At 36.9% G+C, this 18824-nt stretch overlaps 1 protein-coding gene across 4 annotated transcripts in view; it reads left to right on the top strand.

Moving 5' to 3' along the window:
• The window catches only part of LOC124141253 (hsp70-Hsp90 organizing protein 3-like), a 56714-nt gene extending 38985 nt beyond the window's left edge, over positions 1-17729 (top strand). For 2 of the 4 annotated variants that reach the window (XM_046509216.2, XM_046509219.2), the window contains 2 exons: positions 11034-11178; positions 13490-17729. In XM_046509216.2, coding sequence (XP_046365172.1) covers positions 11034-11178; positions 13490-13501 — 157 coding nt within the window. In that variant the 3' untranslated portion in view covers positions 13502-17729. Of the gene's footprint in view, positions 1-364; positions 441-11033; positions 11179-13489 lie in introns of those variants that run through there. The other 2 variants (XM_046509217.2, XM_046509218.2) reach the window with 2 other exon arrangements.
• Positions 17730-18824: the final 1095 nt, after the last annotated feature.

The following is an 18824-nucleotide window of genomic DNA, read 5'->3' as shown; positions in this document are numbered from 1 at the left end:
GTTTTTTTATTTGTAGTGATGTATCAGAGCTACTTCTTGCCCCTTCATAAGTAGCCCTGAAACGTTACAAATAATAAAGAAGTTGTTATCGATAAACTTTTCATGTCTTCATCGAACATTTTAGTTGGCAAAAGACACTGAAAATTGATTACATTAAACTACATACAATAATGTTTGAAATGAACAGCTCAGATCAGAAAGGAAATGGTAGAGAGCAGGAAGTTATATATTGGTAATTCAACACAAAAATCAGTTCTGTAGGATGTTGGGTGACAATTTGTCTCTCAAAACGTGACATTTGATTTCATACTGAATTTACAAGCATATTATCTTGACATCAATTCATTTACTTTTAATTTTCTAGCTTTCAGTGGCGGAGGTCTTCTAAATCAACATGTAAAAATTTAAAGGCCTAAGAAAGACAGCCAGGCCCAACTAAGGTTACATTTCATCAAATTTTGGTCTTACCGTTCATTTCTCTCCTTCGTATCGCTTTGTTCCATTTGTGTTGATGTGATGGGTGGCTTTGTCCAGTTACCACTCATTTGTACTGTGCCTCTCTCCCTCTGGTGGCTGATGTCTCACATGGAACTGGAACAGCTGAAAGGAATGGAAACATGAGCTTTGCGTTTTGTATTCAACTCTGAATATGTGTATTTGTAACTTGGTAACTGCTGAATTCCATGTATTAAGCACCTGTGTCTTATAGCACTCCTATTTGCTTGGTGTCAAGTCCTAGCATCCTCTGTTGTTCATTCTTCAATCTTGTCTTCCTATTTTTGAAAACTATTATAATAATTTAAGCGAAATATTCGCCCGGTTGGAAGTATTTTGAAAATAAGCCTTCAATTATCAGTGTAGTTTGAGAATATTCATGATGGCTTTTCATTTGTTTATGGCATGTCGGAAACTTCTAAATTTGTTTTTATTTCTCTACTTTTTAGCTTTCATGTTATATTATGACATGCTTCGTGCCTTTTCACATTTTCTGTCAATGAACATTTTCCTCTGCTTCTTGAATATGGGGTTACAATTTTCAATGGCGTTTCAGTTTTTCCTTCGTTTCTTTGTGATATGTTTAGGTGCTTACTGGTAGAATTCAGTATGTCTCTGATGCTGATCAATTTTAAGCCAAGGTTTAGGCCGACTTGGTTGTAGTATGAATTGGGTCATCATATTTGATGCATGCTTGAAGACCAACTGCATGGACCATGTTGTTCCACACATGAGTTCTGAAATAGAATATGGGACCATTAACCATCCGACCAATCAATTGTCTTCTTTCAGGGTTAGAATGGGTCCCCAGTATCCCATGGTTTTCTCAGGAGCTGACTACTGCAGAATGGATGGTTAGGATTTGTGACTTGGCTGATTGTGTGCCTTTGTAACCTGACAGCATTGGAAGAAATTCTGTAAGAAACTTCTGAAAATAGTAACAGACTGGTCATTTATGATAAGGGGTGGTGGGCTGATGGGATTAGGACTGTATCATATTTGTCTGACCCCCCTCCATTTTATGTAACATTTTCATATGGGTTTACCTAGCTAAGACTAAATTTTAGTTTTAATAGTTAATCTGTCAGGGTTAAGGACCTTCCAATTCTTTCATATTACTACAGTTAATCTGTCAGGGTTAAGGGCCACTTGATTCTTTCATATTACTACAGTTAATCTGTAATAGTTAAGGACCACCCGATTCTTTCATATTACAACTGTTAATCTGTCAGGGTTAAGGACCACCTGATTTTTTCATATTACTACAGTTAATCTGTCAGGGTTAAGGACCACCTGATTCTTTCATATTACTACAGTTAATCTGTCAGGGTTAAGGACCACTTGATTCTTTCATATTACTACAGTAAATCTGTCAGGGTTAAGTACCATCTGATTCTTTCATATTACTAAGTTAATCTGTCAGGGTTAAGGACCACCTGATTCTTTCATATTACTACAGTTAATCTGTCAGGGTTAAGGACCACCTGATTCTTTCATATTACTACAGTTAATCTGTCAGGGTTAAGGACCACCCGATTCTTTCATATTACTAAGTTAATCTGTCAGGGTTAAGGACCACCTGATTCTTTCATATTACTACAGTTAATCTGTCAGGGTTAAGGACCACCTGATTCTTTCATATTACTACAGTTAATCTGTCAGGGTTAAGGACCACTTGATTCTTTCATATTACTAAGTTAATCTGTCAGGGTTAAGGACCACCTGATTCTTTCATATTACTACAGTTAATCTGTCAGGGTTTAGGACCACCTGATTCTTACATTTTACTTCAGTTAATCTGTCAGGGTTAAGGACCACCTGATTCTTTCATATTACTAAGTTAATCTGTCAGGGTGAAGGACCACCTGATTCTTTCATATTACTACAGTTAATCTGTCAGGGTTAAGGACCACCTGATTCTTTCATATTACTACAGTTAATCTGTCAGGGTTAAGGACCAGCTGATTCTTTCATATTACTACAGTTAATCTGTCAGGGTTAAGGACCACTTGATTCTTTCATATTACTAAGTTAATCTGTCAGGGTTAAGGACCACTTGATTCTTTCATATTACTAAGTTAATCTGTCAGGGTTAAGGACCACCCGATTCTTTCATATTACTAAGTTAATCTGTCAGGGTTAAGGACCACCTGATTCTTTCATATTACTACAGTTAATCTGTCAGGGTTAAGGACCACCTGATTCTTTCATATTACTACAGTTAATCTGTCAGGGTTAAGGACCACTTGATTCTTTCATATTACTAAGTTAATCTGTCAGGGTTAAGGACCACCTGATTCTTTCATATTACTACAGTTAATCTGTCACAGTTAAGGACCTTCCAATTCTTTCATATTACTACAGTTAATCTGTCAGGGTTAAGGACCACCTGATTCTTTCATATTACTACAGTTAATCTGTCAGGGTTAAGGTCCACCTGATTCTTTCATATTACTACAGTTAATCTGTCAGGGTTAAGGACCACTTGATTCTTTCATATTACTAAGTTAATCTGTCAGGGTTAAGGACCACTTGATTCTTTCATATTACTAAGTTAATCTGTCAGGGTTAAGGACCACCCGATTCTTTCATATTACTAAGTTAATCTGTCAGGGTTAAGGACCACCTGATTCTTTCATATTACTACAGTTAATCTGTCAGGGTTAAGGACCACCTGATTCTTTCATATTACTACAGTTAATCTGTCAGGGTTAAGGACCACTTGATTCTTTCATATTACTAAGTTAATCTGTCAGGGTTAAGGACCACCTGATTCTTTCATATTACTACAGTTAATCTGTCAGGGTTAAGGACCACCCGATTCTTTCATATTACTACAGTTAATCTGTCCGGGTTAAGGACCGCCCGATTCTTTCATATTACTACAGTTAATCTGTCAGGGTTAAGGACCACCTGATTCTTTCATATTACTACAGTTAATCTGTCAGGGTTAAGGACCACCTGATTCTTTCATATTACTACAGTTAATCTGTCAGGGTTAAGGACCACCTGATTCTTTCATATTACTACAGTTAATCTGTCAGGGATAAGGACCACCTGATTCTTTCATAATACTAAGTTAATCTGTCAGGGTTAAGGACCACCCGATTCTTTCATATTACTACAGTTAATCTGTCACAGTTAAGGACCTTCCAATTCTTTCATATTACTACAGTTAATCTGTCAGGGTTTAGGACCACCTGATTCTTACATTTTACTTCAGTTAATCTGTCAGGGTTAAGGACCACCTGATTCTTTCATATTACTAAGTTAATCTGTCAGGGTGAAGGACCACCTGATTCTTTCATATTACTACAGTTAATCTGTCAGGGTTAAGGACCACCTGATTCTTTCATATTACTACAGTTAATCTGTCAGGGTTAAGGACCAGCTGATTCTTTCATATTACTACAGTTAATCTGTCAGGGTTAAGGACCACTTGATTCTTTCATATTACTAAGTTAATCTGTCAGGGTTAAGGACCACTTGATTCTTTCATATTACTAAGTTAATCTGTCAGGGTTAAGGACCACCCGATTCTTTCATATTACTAAGTTAATCTGTCAGGGTTAAGGACCACCTGATTCTTTCATATTACTACAGTTAATCTGTCAGGGTTAAGGACCACCTGATTCTTTCATATTACTACAGTTAATCTGTCAGGGTTAAGGACCACTTGATTCTTTCATATTACTAAGTTAATCTGTCAGGGTTAAGGACCACCTGATTCTTTCATATTACTACAGTTAATCTGTCACAGTTAAGGACCTTCCAATTCTTTCATATTACTACAGTTAATCTGTCAGGGTTAAGGACCACCTGATTCTTTCATATTACTACAGTTAATCTGTCAGGGTTAAGGTCCACCTGATTCTTTCATATTACTACAGTTAATCTGTCAGGGTTAAGGACCACTTGATTCTTTCATATTACTAAGTTAATCTGTCAGGGTTAAGGACCACTTGATTCTTTCATATTACTAAGTTAATCTGTCAGGGTTAAGGACCACCCGATTCTTTCATATTACTAAGTTAATCTGTCAGGGTTAAGGACCACCTGATTCTTTCATATTACTACAGTTAATCTGTCAGGGTTAAGGACCACCTGATTCTTTCATATTACTACAGTTAATCTGTCAGGGTTAAGGACCACTTGATTCTTTCATATTACTAAGTTAATCTGTCAGGGTTAAGGACCACCTGATTCTTTCATATTACTACAGTTAATCTGTCAGGGTTAAGGACCACCCGATTCTTTCATATTACTACAGTTAATCTGTCCGGGTTAAGGACCGCCCGATTCTTTCATATTACTACAGTTAATCTGTCAGGGTTAAGGACCACCTGATTCTTTCATATTACTACAGTTAATCTGTCAGGGTTAAGGACCACTTGATTCTTTCATATTACTACAGTTAATCTGTCAGGGTTAAGGACCACCTGATTCTTTCATATTACTACAGTTAATCTGTCAGGGTTAAGGACCACCTGATTCTTTCATATTACTACAGTTAATCTGTCAGGGATAAGGACCACCTGATTCTTTCATAATACTAAGTTAATCTGTCAGGGTTAAGGACCACCCGATTCTTTCATATTACTACAGTTAATCTGTCACAGTTAAGGACCTTCCAATTCTTTCATATTACTACAGTTAATCTGTCACAGTTAAGGACCACCTGATTCTTTCATATTACTACAGTTAATCTGTCAGGGTTAAGGACCACTTGATTCTTTCATATTACTACAGTTAATCTGTCAGGGTTAAGGACCACCTGATTCTTTCATATTACTACAGTTAATCTGTCAGGGGTAAGGACCACCTGATTCTTTCATATTACTACAGTTAATCTGTCAGGGATAAGGACCACCTGATTCTTTCATATTACTACAGTTAATCTGTCAGGGTTAAGGACCACATGATTCTTTCATATTACTACAGTTAATCTGTCACAGTTAAGGACCTTCCAATTCTTTCATATTACTATTACCGTATTCGACGTAATAAGCGCTCCGCTAAAATAAGCGCCCACGGCGATATTTGCAAATATATTGGCTAGTGAACAATCCCAATTAGCACCCCTTCCGATTGATCAATGTACACAAGACTTATTTATTCGTGTATAATATGTGTGTTATATGCATCCTTAATTATGGGAAATTAAATTCTGGAAAAATAAATCATTTCAGGCTGTCATCATAAACCACGAAATTTATGATCTTTCAGCTACCCCAAAATAATATTCTAATAAGAGCCCCCTATTTCTAATTTTGAGAGCGCCCTTGGCGCTTATTATGTCCAATACGGTACTATTAATCTTGGATGTGACGTTAAACCCCATTTCACCTCACCTCACCTCACCTGTCATGCCATGACCGATACAACTATAGTAATATGTCAGAATCAGTTCTTCTTTAACTTCTTTGCAGTAGTATATATTTCTTTTGTTGAGCCCACTCATAGTAAAACAGAGACAATGTGTATCACCTATGTTTGCGAAGAGAGATCTAATTGGCTGACATGAGTTATCTATAGACTGCAATCTGATAGGTTGAAGCAGGTCAGTGCAGTTATCCAGGGTATGTGTGGAACAACATGGAGCATGGGCAGGGTGGGTGAGTGAGTGAGTCTGTGTACCGGTAGTTGAAAATACATGTGCTGGAGTATTTGATCTAGGTCTTTAATTTGCAGGTAACCCTTCTCGGACTCATTTTTCCTTCTTTGTTACCATGCATTTGATAATTACATGGTTCTCATCGTGATAGTCTTCAGCTGCTTGTAAGAATTTCATCTCATAATAAATGCATCATGAAATTCATAGTTTTCATATTTTTCAAATTCAAATAAGTAATTTCGTGTGTCATAACAGTGTTGTTTACTTTATGTACCTCATGTGAGATCCTTAATCGTGGCATCTATTTTCCATGTTTGAAGGCAGCCCATATTTTCATTTTATTTCAGTTGAATTTGTGGTTAGTTGGACACTGTTTTTTAAACTACTTGACAAATCTTGCTTGACAATGTATAAGGATCTAAACCGAAACGTCACCTTCACAGAAAATAAAGAAGTTGTTATCCATAAATTGTGTCTACTTTGTGATCCATGAACTTCAAAGTAATTCCTATCTGACAATTCGATCAATTGATAAATCTTGTCCATAGATTCTGCCTTATCGCTGGTTGTGGTATTTACAGTCATTTTATTGTAAACATGTCCTTATGTGTACCAGGACTATTTGTAGCAGTATATAATCGATCAGAATACATCAAAAGTTAATCAAAACATTACCATGGTAACATTTTTGTTATTACAAGAGTGAAGCAGTCACTGTTTTGGGCATTAATTTTATGCTTGCATTATGAGTTGATTTCCAGTTATTGATTTGAGTTATTTGTATCAGTTCATTGTTTAGATATCTGAATAAAGTTTTAGTGTACATGTCACTTCACCATTTGGTGTGCAAGATAATCAATCGTGATGCGTTCCTCATCTGAATTTCGTTCAAAAGGTTCACCCTGATATGTGGTCTGTCAGAACTATACCCATGCTCTAGTGTTTTACCTCTTTAGTAAACATGTAAACGTTCACAAGCTCACTCACTCACTCACACTTCTTGTGAAAAGGTAGACTAGAGTGCAGGGCTTGATATAGCTGTATAAAACATGCACCAGTGCAACCTATTTTTGAAAATGCAACCTGATATATATTTCTACTTCAAAAAACTTCAAATTTGTGTCCAACTAACCCTTTCTTGGATCTTGGAACACACACTCAACATCTGTAAGCTCCCTTTACCGTACTGCATCACAAATCGCTGTTATATGTAATTCATAACACAGTCATCAGAGACCTGAGTTCTTATTTAAACTAGTTTATAAATTTGATAAATTTATGGTACGAGGGTGCAACCTGGTTTTGTCTGGTGAAATAAGATTTCCTTGTCAACATGCACCTAGTGCAAGTTAAATCAAGTTCTTTAAACTGAGTTCTGGCATGAAATGTAACAAGGTTTCCTACTTAATGATTAAATGGGTAGCGTTACAAGCTCACCTGTTTTATAACCTGTGCTCTGTAAACATTCAAATTTCACACTTAATATAGAACTTCAACTACTTTGGATAAAAATCTCTCAAACCTCAAGAATCTGTATTTTTTAAAAAGGTATTATTGGGACATTTTGTACTCCAAAATGGAATTTGGTTTGTATGAGTTGAGAGTGAACTCTCTTGGGGATTGCAGTCTGTTAAGACATGCTGCAGCTGTTGAGTTTGTATCATTGCGGATCTCTTAATGGGAATTTGGCATCCTTTCTACGTTTCCCCAAACCAAAACCTGGTTATGTGTAAAACAGGTCTAACCAGTTGAGCACAACCTCACCTTTAGGTTTTGTTTGAGGTTACATGTATTCAAATTGGAGCATATATCATCCTCATCTTCATCTGTCATCATTTCTCTAGGGGGGAAAGTACAAATGTGCCAAAAGGCATGCAGTATGCATTGAAAGTCATAGAGCACATTATAGCAGAACAATTTGTTCAGTGGAAATGATCTTGATTTTATTCCCACTGACTGGATAATTATCAGGGAAATTTATTAGTTAGAAATGTAGACACTTTATGTATCCATTGTATCAAAAGACTTTGTTCGTCATACCATATGCATCAGAATAAAATTGTATCTGTGTATTCCATGTTTGATATGAGAAAGGAAACATGACTTCTATTTTTTTCAAAATAGTTTGTGTGTTATATGTTTTTTTATAAATTGTGATTTTTTTTGTCCAGGTATGACCTTTAACTTTATCGTTTTTGTATATTTTATTTAATATACAGCAAGTATGTGTTTTTTCGAATAACATATAATATGTTGTTTTTTGCATTTTTATTTTTGAAACAACCATGTTCACACTTTCATGTTCACTGTTTTTCTATTGTTTCTGAATTTTTGACATCTCTGAAACTCTACAGCTGAAAATTTGTATGAATGATCCCAGCTTTGTTGCTAAACAATTTTCTTACAGAATTTCGATTTGATTTTCAGGCAAGGCTCCTGATTAATGTCTTTCATTCGGGCCATCTTTTTTCAAAATGTATTGAAATTTGTCACAGGTATAGATGGTAGTGGGGCCTACCGTGCGCTTTACTTTTAGCAATATTCTAAATTTTGACTTTATACCAACTCTTAAGCATAAACAAATTTGGTGTCACCATAGTGAAATAAAAAGTGGTGCAAATTTGGAAAACTATATGTTAGACCCCCACCATGTATAAGCCTGCCACCATGTTTCATCAACCTATCTTCATACAATGGGAAGCAATGAAAAAGTAGGGTTGCCATGGAAAATTAATTTTTTTGACTTTGTAAAGAACTGGTTCGAACAACAGGCTGTCGGCAGCATGGTCCATACTACACATTTGGATAGGGGAGAAAATAGTGAATCAGTTCAAGCACACCCAAACTGTCCAAGGATGGCAGACCAGCTTTTTCCAAAAATTGATTTGCAAGATTTATTTTCATATTTAAAACATGAAATGGAACAGAAAGTTTAAACTTCTTGTAAAGAAGATCAAAGTTTGTTCAAGACCTTGTTATTTGCAGTCACCATTGCTGCCCTTAAACAATGTTGCCGAAATACTCTTTCAATCTGTTCCCAAGTCTTTGGAGTCTTTGCACTAATCTATCTTAAACTCACTACATAGATATATTTGCACCAAAGTAAGGTTGAAGTGTCATTAACGTACAGCTTCATAACACAGGTGAGCTACAGACCCTTGTGGGTCTATTTTGTGCACCCACTTCTGATAAGGATTTTTCACACGTATCAATCTGTAAATTTGGAAATAAAAAAACTGGAAGTGCATGTTGAATTTGCGGCCATTTTGTCTCCCCCCTTCAGAAACATGTGATGGTCCCCTCCTCTAACATTTGATGGTGGATCTAGAAATGGCTACTGTCTTTGCAGCCAGTGTCTGAAATAACTGCCAGCCCACCTGCCCGTGGCTGGTAACTTTTCTGTCGGGCTGCATGAAATTTTCCTCCCCCTGCCCGACTGTCTGGCAAATAATTTTAAGACTACTTATGTATTCAAGTTTATTATAACCTTTGTAGATTCTCAAGTAATTGTTATCATTATTTCAACTGAATCAAGACGCGATTTGTCTCTTAGTTTTTGTGATTTTTCAATATTTATAATGCCTGAACGTGGTAAGGTAACTTTGAAGATGGGCAGGCAACACTTATGGGTCACTTGACCGACTGTCTTGTTGGGTTTTAAAGTTATTTCGAACACTGTTTGCAGCTATTTAAATTTAACTGAAACCTTTATATTTCTGAATAGATGTCCGGATAAGGACATCCACTAAAAGTCTGAAACTGTACTTGTGACCGCTATGCTTTAATACCTAGACAAAATGACCATTCTGATGAGCTAAACCAGTTCTATACATGTCCTTGTTTTGCTTCGCAGAAATTGAAAAACAGAAATAGTTTCATTAAAGTTTGTAAACACATCAACCCAATGGTGACATTTCCTATAAAGTTTTTTTGTTCTTATCCATTATATTACCAGCTGTGATTCTGCTTCAGTTCAAATTTTTCAACAACTTTCTTCACATTCTTTGGTCAAGGCATGAAATGTGATGTCAGGGTGTGAAATGTGGTGCCTTTCTCTTATAGAAAGGCCTGTTGTTGGTTTTATTGTAAGATATCTTTGTAAAAACTTATAGTGCAGGGTTAGAAATTGGCACTAGTCCTATAGTCCTTGCCAAACTGCCCAATAGTAAAGGTATCCTAAGGACTAGTAGAATTTTGACATTTTTAAAGGTTCTGCTATATGCTATCATTTTTTGGACTAGTGGACTGAAACTGTTAGTTTCTACCGCTGTAGTGAAACATTTAATGTATTTGAGTAAGGCTTTCAAATCTGTGCAATAAGCATCAAAGTATCAGGGTAGGAAACTGTCTGTGTCCTGACACCTGTCAGAAGTACATATAGGAATTCCGTCTAAATCTTTCGGGTTGGTCTAGCAAACCAGGGCATTGGTACATGGGGTTGCCTGGGGCATTGATCATCCTGTACCTACACCAGATATAGCCAAGCATATGAAGTCTTGAAAGATATTTTCAGGAAGCATGGGGGACCATAGACCTAACACATTACCCAGCTCCAAAATATATTCTGAGATATCCAGTTTCCAGTTTCATTTAGAGCTGTCAGCATCATGTTTTCCGTTTCCATGGTGATCACCGGTCACCACCTATCCTCTGTTTGGAACCAGCAATAGTCTTATTTAAACATCTTGCAGTTTATTCTGAGAAAACCAACTACTGCTCCTTCTTCTCTTCCGACCTTGAATGAAATCCACTGATTAATTTATTCTAGCCTTGTGCTTTATACTTAATCTTTCAATCAACACCTAATCTTTTTACAAGCTCACCCAGATAATATATCGTAGTAAAGTTCTTTTCATAACCTCTACATACATGTATGTGTGCTTACTGGGTGCAGAGTTTAATATATGCTGTGTTTTATTTTCAGTGTGCGAAATCAGCCAAAGCAAAGTGGGCCTGTAAATGGTGATGAATGTTATTTTTGGAGAACGACTGGTTGTATATATGGTGATAAGTGTCATTGGAAACATTTGCCTGATCATAAAGGCGTGGATAAAAAACCTTGGCAAAAGGTAAGGCATGAGAATGTGTGTCATGTTTTTTCAAGGCAGAAATTCATTGTCATTACCTCAAGGTTAATTTGTGATAATGTGTGGTGTTAATGCATGGTTAAATTGGAAATAACTGAAAATCAAAATGTACTGCAATCTTACTGGTTAAAAAACCCAAATATTTGTCATTTGTCATTGTTAACATATATGGCCTCCATATATTAGAATAGGGGGATTGTCAGATTATTTCCAGACCGCCGTCATATGGGTGGAATATTTCTGAGTGCGGCATTAAAAAATAAATTAAAACAAACAAACAAGAATAGAGCCTCCATCATGTCCATCACTGCACTGCTTGCTGTAAGAGGTGACAAACTTGGATTGGGTGGTCAGGCTGTAGACTTGGTTGATTGCATGTCATGGTATCCCAATGGCATGGATCGATGATCGCAGTCTCAATCTCGGGATGTCTTGTCCAGACTTGATTATTTGAAGGTTGCCATCATATTGCCAGAATATTGCAGAGTGCAGAATTAGGCAACATACACAATTACTCATGTTTGTGATGTTCTTGTGTTTCCTCAAATGTTCATGATATGCTGTTTCACTGGAGGTTCACATTTATTCTCTTTGTTTCACCTATTCATCATGTTCATGAAATCATGTTTCACTGTTTATAATACCCTCTTTGTTTCACCTGTTCATGATACCCTCTTTTTGTTTCACCTGTTCATGAAATCCTGTTTCACTTGTTCATGATACTTTTCTCTGTTTCACCTGTTCATGATACTCTCCTCTGTTTCACCTGTTCATTAAACCATTTTATCATGTTCACCCTATTTGTGTACCACCTGTTCATGAAATCCTGTTTCACCTGTTCATGAAACCCTTTTTCACTTGTTCATTAGACCCTTTTTCACTTGTTCATTAGACCCTGAGGATCCGGGGGATAATAGGCCTTCAGCAACCCATGCTTGCCGTATAAGGCAACTATGCTTGTCGTAAGAGGCGACTAATGGGATCGGGTGGCAAGGCTTGCTGACTTGGTTGATGCATGTCATCGATCCCAATTGTGTGGATCGATGCCCATGATATTAATCACTGAATTATTGTCTGGTCCAGACTTGATTATTTACAGACCGTCCCCATATAGCTGGAATACTGCTGAATGCGGCGTTAAACAACAAACCAACCAACGTGTTCATTTTTTTGTTTCACCAATTCATGATACCCTCTTTGTGTTTCCCCTGTTCATGAAATCATGTTTCACCTGTTCATGATACCCTCTTTGTGTTTCACCTGTTCATAAAACCCTGTTTCACCTGTTCATGATACCCTCTTTGTGTTTCACCTGTTCATGATACCCTCTTTGTGTTTCACCTGTTCATAAAACCCTGTTTCACCTGTTCATGATACCCTCTTTGTATTTCACCTGTTCATGATACCCTGTTTCATCTGTTCATGATACCCTCTTTGTGTTTCACCTGTTCATAAAACCCTGTTTCACCAATTCATGATACCCTCTTTGTGTTTCCCCTGTTCATGAAATCATGTTTCACCTGTTCATGATACCCTCTTTGTGTTTCACCTGTTCATAAAACCCTGTTTCACCTGTTCATGATACCCTCTTTGTGTTTCACCTGTTCATGATACCCTCTTTGTGTTTCACCTGTTCATAAAACCCTGTTTCACCTGTTCATGATACCCTCTTTGTATTTCACCTGTTCATGATACCCTGTTTCATCTGTTCATGATACCCTCTTTGTGTTTCACCTGTTCATAAAACCCTGTTTCACCTGTTCATGATACCCTCTTTGTGCTTCACCTGTTCATGAAACTGTTTCACCTGTTCATAAACCCTGTTTCACCTGTTCATGATACTCTCTTTGTGTTTCACCTGTTCATAAAACCCTGTTTCACCTGTTCATAAAACCCTGTTTCACCTGTTCATGATACTCTCTTTGTGTTTCACCTGTTCATAAAACCCTGTTTCACCTGTTCATGATACTCTCTTTGTGTTTCACCTGTTCATGAAACTGTTTCATCTGTTCATGATACCCTCTTTGTGTTTCACCTGTTCATAAAACCCTGATTCACCTGTTCATGATACTCTCTTTGTGTTTCACCTGTTCATAAAACCCTGTTTCACCTGTTCATGATACCCTCTTTGTGTTTCACCTGTTCATGAAACTGTTTCACCTGTTCATGATACCCTCTTTGTGTTTCACCTGTTCATAAAACCCTGTTTCATCTGTTCATGATACTCTCTTTGTGTTTCACCTGTTCATAAAACCCTGTTTCATCTGTTCATGATACTCTCTTTGTGTTTCAGAATGCTGTATAGCAGAACATTCACCAAGATTTGTTGTTGTTATTGGGTTATCTCCCTTGCTCCATTTGTGGCCTTGCTCAGACTGCCCCCGGAAGAGGATCATAGTGGCTACATCAAGACTGGCGGTCCACCCCTCGACAATATGCAGCTCGTAACAGAACCATGTACTTAACAGGAAATACTGTGACAGGATCTGGAAGCAGGACTCGAAGCTGTTTACAAATAAACCATTTTGGATTACAGGAATCTGGATGATGTAGCTCTAAGACTTACCAGTGACAGAAGACGATCCATCAAGAGGAACAGGGTTTCATGTTACCATGGTGTCCTGTTCAATATGTCTTCTGATATTATCTTGGTTGCCATGGTAAATTATCACAGATATCAATTGGTGAAGTATTTTCCAAGGTTGAAATCATGTATTTTGATACAGGGAATTTTTCTGTTCTTGTCGTCATGCAAGACATTGTCATGAGATGGACATGAATAGGTTGTGGTAGGATTCTGTATACAGGCGCCATCTGTGTTTGGCACAGGTTGGAACCATCGTATACCCTAAAGTAAGAACTGACAAGATTCCATATTTTAGTCCCAGTGTATCATGTATGTTAATTAAAGAAAATATGGCATATTTTATCATTGTGATCTGTGACACTGTGTGACTTGATTTTGTGATAGAAAAAATGGCTTTCACTTAATTGGTGTGGGTTGTATTTTTTTTCAACTTTTTTTTCGGTTTTACTCTGAGCACATTGATGGTATTTACTGCTTATTTCATCATTCAACGTCCAAGGATGTTTGAGTTAAACCAACATCTGCAACAGCTTGATCATGTTGATAGGACTCACAAACATTTTTATCATCATATATATATATATATAATTCTTTGTTGTATTTATCATTGGTTATTTTTTTTGCTTGGTTAAGGTAATTTGACAGTCGTTCATTTATATCACTATTTTCATCAAGAATTTGAAAGAATATTATTACTTCATTAATAATAATAATAATAATAATGATACTAATAATAAAATAAATAAATAAATAATAATAATAATGTACTGGTTGTCAAAATGTAGTTTGAGCAGTTTTTCCAATATTCTGGTTGTCATTTAAAAAACAAAGTAAATCATCAGTAGTGCAGATGATTTTCTTTTCTTGTTAAGCTAGGATGACAAGATAGGTAAAATATTGTTTTATTTTTGAAAGCATTTTGTATTCCTTTTGCTTGTATTTTGAAACTTTTATTAACTTGATTAAGGATTTATTTTAAATTAACCTGAAGTCAACGCCAGAAATAAAATTACTTGGATCCCTGCTATTTAGCATAATTGTCCAACACAGAAACCATCAACGAGAAAATGAAACAGTCTGGCATCAAACATGTTAAAGACATTTTGTAAATGAGTCATCAATTTAGATAATGTTTAGTCCTCAAAGCCTCACCAGTCAAAACTGCTTTGGAATTATCGAACAATATTATCCAAGAGATCTGAATATAAATTGGAACATAGTATTTATCCTGAAAGTCAATGTTGAACGCTTTGTGCAGGCAGCTCTGTATGGGCTGTCTGATGTTCAGCTGTTTGGTTCAAGCATCAGAACCAGTCAGAACCAGGAATTCCGGAAACTGATTTATTTGGATGTCAACCACTGTATTGTGCAATAGTTAGGGTCACACTTCGGTTCATCCTCTCTTATCCAGGGTACTATATCTCCATTCTATTAGAATAAATACCCTGTACACATTCGCCCCCAAAGTCTCCATCCATCAGATCTTCGTGCACACTACCGCTACACATAGATCTGAGAACATCTTATTACAGGTCTGGTTAGAACAACCTCTCGTGAACTTTGACCGAGCAAGGAAGCACTGGCTTCAAACTGGTGACTTCCATTCCAGACTATTCTTTGAAAACTACTTTTGCAAATTTCTTGATTCAAAATGAGAAAACTGGACAAAAGAAAAATCTGGATTGTTTAATAGATGGTTTGGATTGTATAGCAGTACTTCCTACAACTATTGTTCAAAATTCCCTGTGTCAATCTTCTCGAGGTTTAATTATCAGAAAACCTGTAATGGGATGTCCTCAGATCTTTGTTTAGCGGTAGTGAGAACAAAGATCTCCTTATAGTGAGATTGGGTCTCCATCTCTCTATCACATATAGGAATTCACTTGCTCATGGATGTAATCTCATTTGATAGATACATTTGGTGATGTGTCTTTCAGATACAGTTCAAAACAAAGCTAGTGAATGTGTCAAGGGTGTTTGTCCACATAGAAATGAGATATAATACACTGGATAATCGCAGATGATGCAGGTTTAACTTGCACTATAACATATGTTGCATTAGTTTTGCCTCTTGTGAATTTAATCATGTACAAAAGTTAGACCAAAACATAAAGCAATATGATGAAAAAAAATGTCTTGCAACTTTCATAGATGTTAGTTTGGGTGCACTTATATACATCAGTCTGTCCAATTTAGGGATAATGCAGGTCCGATTAGTTTGGGGTCCTTATATGTCAACACTATTTAAGCCTGTAGGTATGCTTGGATACATTCAAGAGGTAGAGGGGTGGGGTAGTCTCACGTGGTTAGACTGTTCACTACTGAAATGAAGTAAAGAACACCCCATATTTTTTATTTGACTATAGTTAGTAGCGCCATGACATAAATTATAGCCACATGAAAAAAATGGGTGTGCTTTACTTCTTTTGAGTAGTATATATATATCATTATGTTTGAATGAGCAGATAAACAATGTGGTGTTTGATCTATTCGAAACAGACTGGCTGGCACTACTATGTATACAAAAATTTATAATAGCAACTAAGGGGCGGTCAGGTAGCCTAGTGGTTAAAGCATTTCATGCCGAAGACCCGGGTTAGATTCCCCACATGGGTACAATGTGTGAAGCCCATTTCTAGTGTCCTCAGTCGTGATATTATTGGAATATTGCTCAAAGCACTCACTCACTCACTCACTCACTACTGGCAACAAAAAGATCAGTCATGCTTTTTATGAATATTCATGTCTGTCAGTCCATTGGTGCACAGTGTTCTGGAACTGTTCAGCATGTTCAGTGGACAAGGACACAGTTATAAGTATTGATAGACTTGGTTTACAAAACAGATGGAATATTCAGTTTCCTATATTGATTTTCAATATCGGTTTGTAAGGGTAGACATTTGCAATAAAGGCCTAAAGCAAGTATGAAGTCGAGATGTGTAATGACTGAACACCGACCTTGGTCTGGTCATGGCAGTAGAGCTGGTGTAAAGCTGCCCTTCTTTTCAACGAGTAAGATAACAGTAATTTTATTTTGATAGATCATTATTTTTAAGGGACTGGTCATTCATAATGGTTTGAGGCTTGGAAGACTCTTATGGTCATACCATTGAAGACTTCAGGTGGTAGAAATGAATTTATCATTTTTCGGAGGGTTCTGATAAAATGGTAATCTAAATGTTGTTAATAAAAACATTTTAGACTCTTCATGATGATGAACTGTTTTGGCAGTTGTGGAGTGTCATGACAAACAGGACAAAGATTTGGTGATTGAGGGATGCAAAAATTATTTTTCTCAACATGTGCTACGGCCCACATTTTCAAGTAAAGATGACTGTTTTGGTCCTCAGCAAATGTTGAATAGTATATATAAGGTTAAATCTTTAAGAAAATGTTTTGAAGTATCTTTGCCCACACAATTAATGACCAATTCTAATTTGTTGATTATTCAACTTTTTTTATTCTGTTGACTTCACTGTGTGTGCTGTACACTCAGTGGTTGAAGGCTGTTTAATTATAAGTTATGTAAAAAATAAACCAGAACAGAAAATGACTAATGTTTAATGACGAGTTTGCGATTACACGGAGCATGTGCCTGCATATAGTCATGAAACAAGGGGGATAACTCTTGTTTTTGTAACAGATGAATGATCATTGAAATCAAGTCATGCCATTGTATGCAAGAAAATGTTTTCATGTCCAAAGTTGTGAATCATTGCTGCATGTCCATTATATGCCATAGTCAGGATGATATTAAGTTTGTCACTATTTTCATATATAGATTGGTTTATTATGTATGTGTCAAGTTTTATTAATAAATGTTATGCCATGTATTCCCAGAGAACATCTTGTACATTCATGATAATCCCTTAAACCTTTGAGCAAGTCGGTGTCCGAGGTTGACATTTCCTTAAAGATAAAGGGCAGTAAACAAACATGTCCTGAACATAGATTTTTTTCTGATTATTTGAGGGAGCATGGGTGGCCATGTTGGCTGAGGCACTGCAATTCTCTGTGCAGAGTTGCATCCCTTGGGCAGGCCAGGGATCTATGATTCTGGGTTCAAATCCCTGTTTGCGAGGATTATGTTTCTAGGTTTGTCAGCATCAAACCAATGTTTGTGGGTTTCATCTAAGTGGTGGGGCGGTCGGGTAGCCTGGTGGTTAAAGTGTTCGCTCATCACGCCGAAGACCCGGGTTCGATTCCCGACATGGGTACAATGTGTGAAGCCCATTTGTGGTGTCCCCGCCGTGATATTGCTGTAATATTGCTAAAAGCGGCGTAAAACCATACTCACTCACTCACACACTCACTCTTTCATCTAAGTGGTAAACGTCTGACACCTGCATCACTTCCGGCTATCCTGTCATATTAAGCTGACGCGCCCTGATATAACTGGAATGCTGTTATAAGTGGTGTTAAACCCAACTTACTCATTCACTCTAAAAGTAATGACAATGACACAGAGTTGATTTATTTTTTTATTTGACAACACACAGACCTTGTTAGTGACAAGGTGAACCTGAGTGTCCCTAATATCGTGATGGTGCTGATCCAGCTTTGAACTAGCATCTTCCCACATGTCTGTTTGGTTTCAGTTCAACTTGCCTTAACCAGAACTTGTCCTGTGTGGAGTCAGGAAGTGCTGATAAAATTTGATGGTGAAGCAGATATGATACATGTGTCGCAATATGTCAACAACCCAGATGACAAGTAACATCTGTATGTGATTGGCTTACACGGGAGGCCAGATGAAACAGCTGTTGTGAGCCCTAGGCCTTGTGTCAAATGATCCTGTCAGTGGTTAAATGGTAGTTATCAGAGCAATGTCTAGATACCTGGGAATACAGGCCCTGTGATACTGACTGATCTTGAAGCTATGACTGTTGTTACTACACTCTATTGTCGACATTGGAAGACAAAGACATATTTTATGGACAACTTCTTTATTCACTGTTAAGACAATGTTTCAGAATAGATAATTCATTATACAGTTGTCAAGGAAGCCTAAGATCTATCCTGAAACGTCGCCTTTACAGTG

This window comes from Haliotis rufescens, unplaced genomic scaffold (assembly GCF_023055435.1).
Source record: "Haliotis rufescens isolate VD_foot unplaced genomic scaffold, xgHalRufe1.0.p SCAF_12, whole genome shotgun sequence".
NCBI classification, from domain to species: Eukaryota; Metazoa; Mollusca; class Gastropoda; order Lepetellida; family Haliotidae; genus Haliotis; species Haliotis rufescens.
This window is presented reverse-complemented; position numbering and strand designations above follow the sequence as displayed.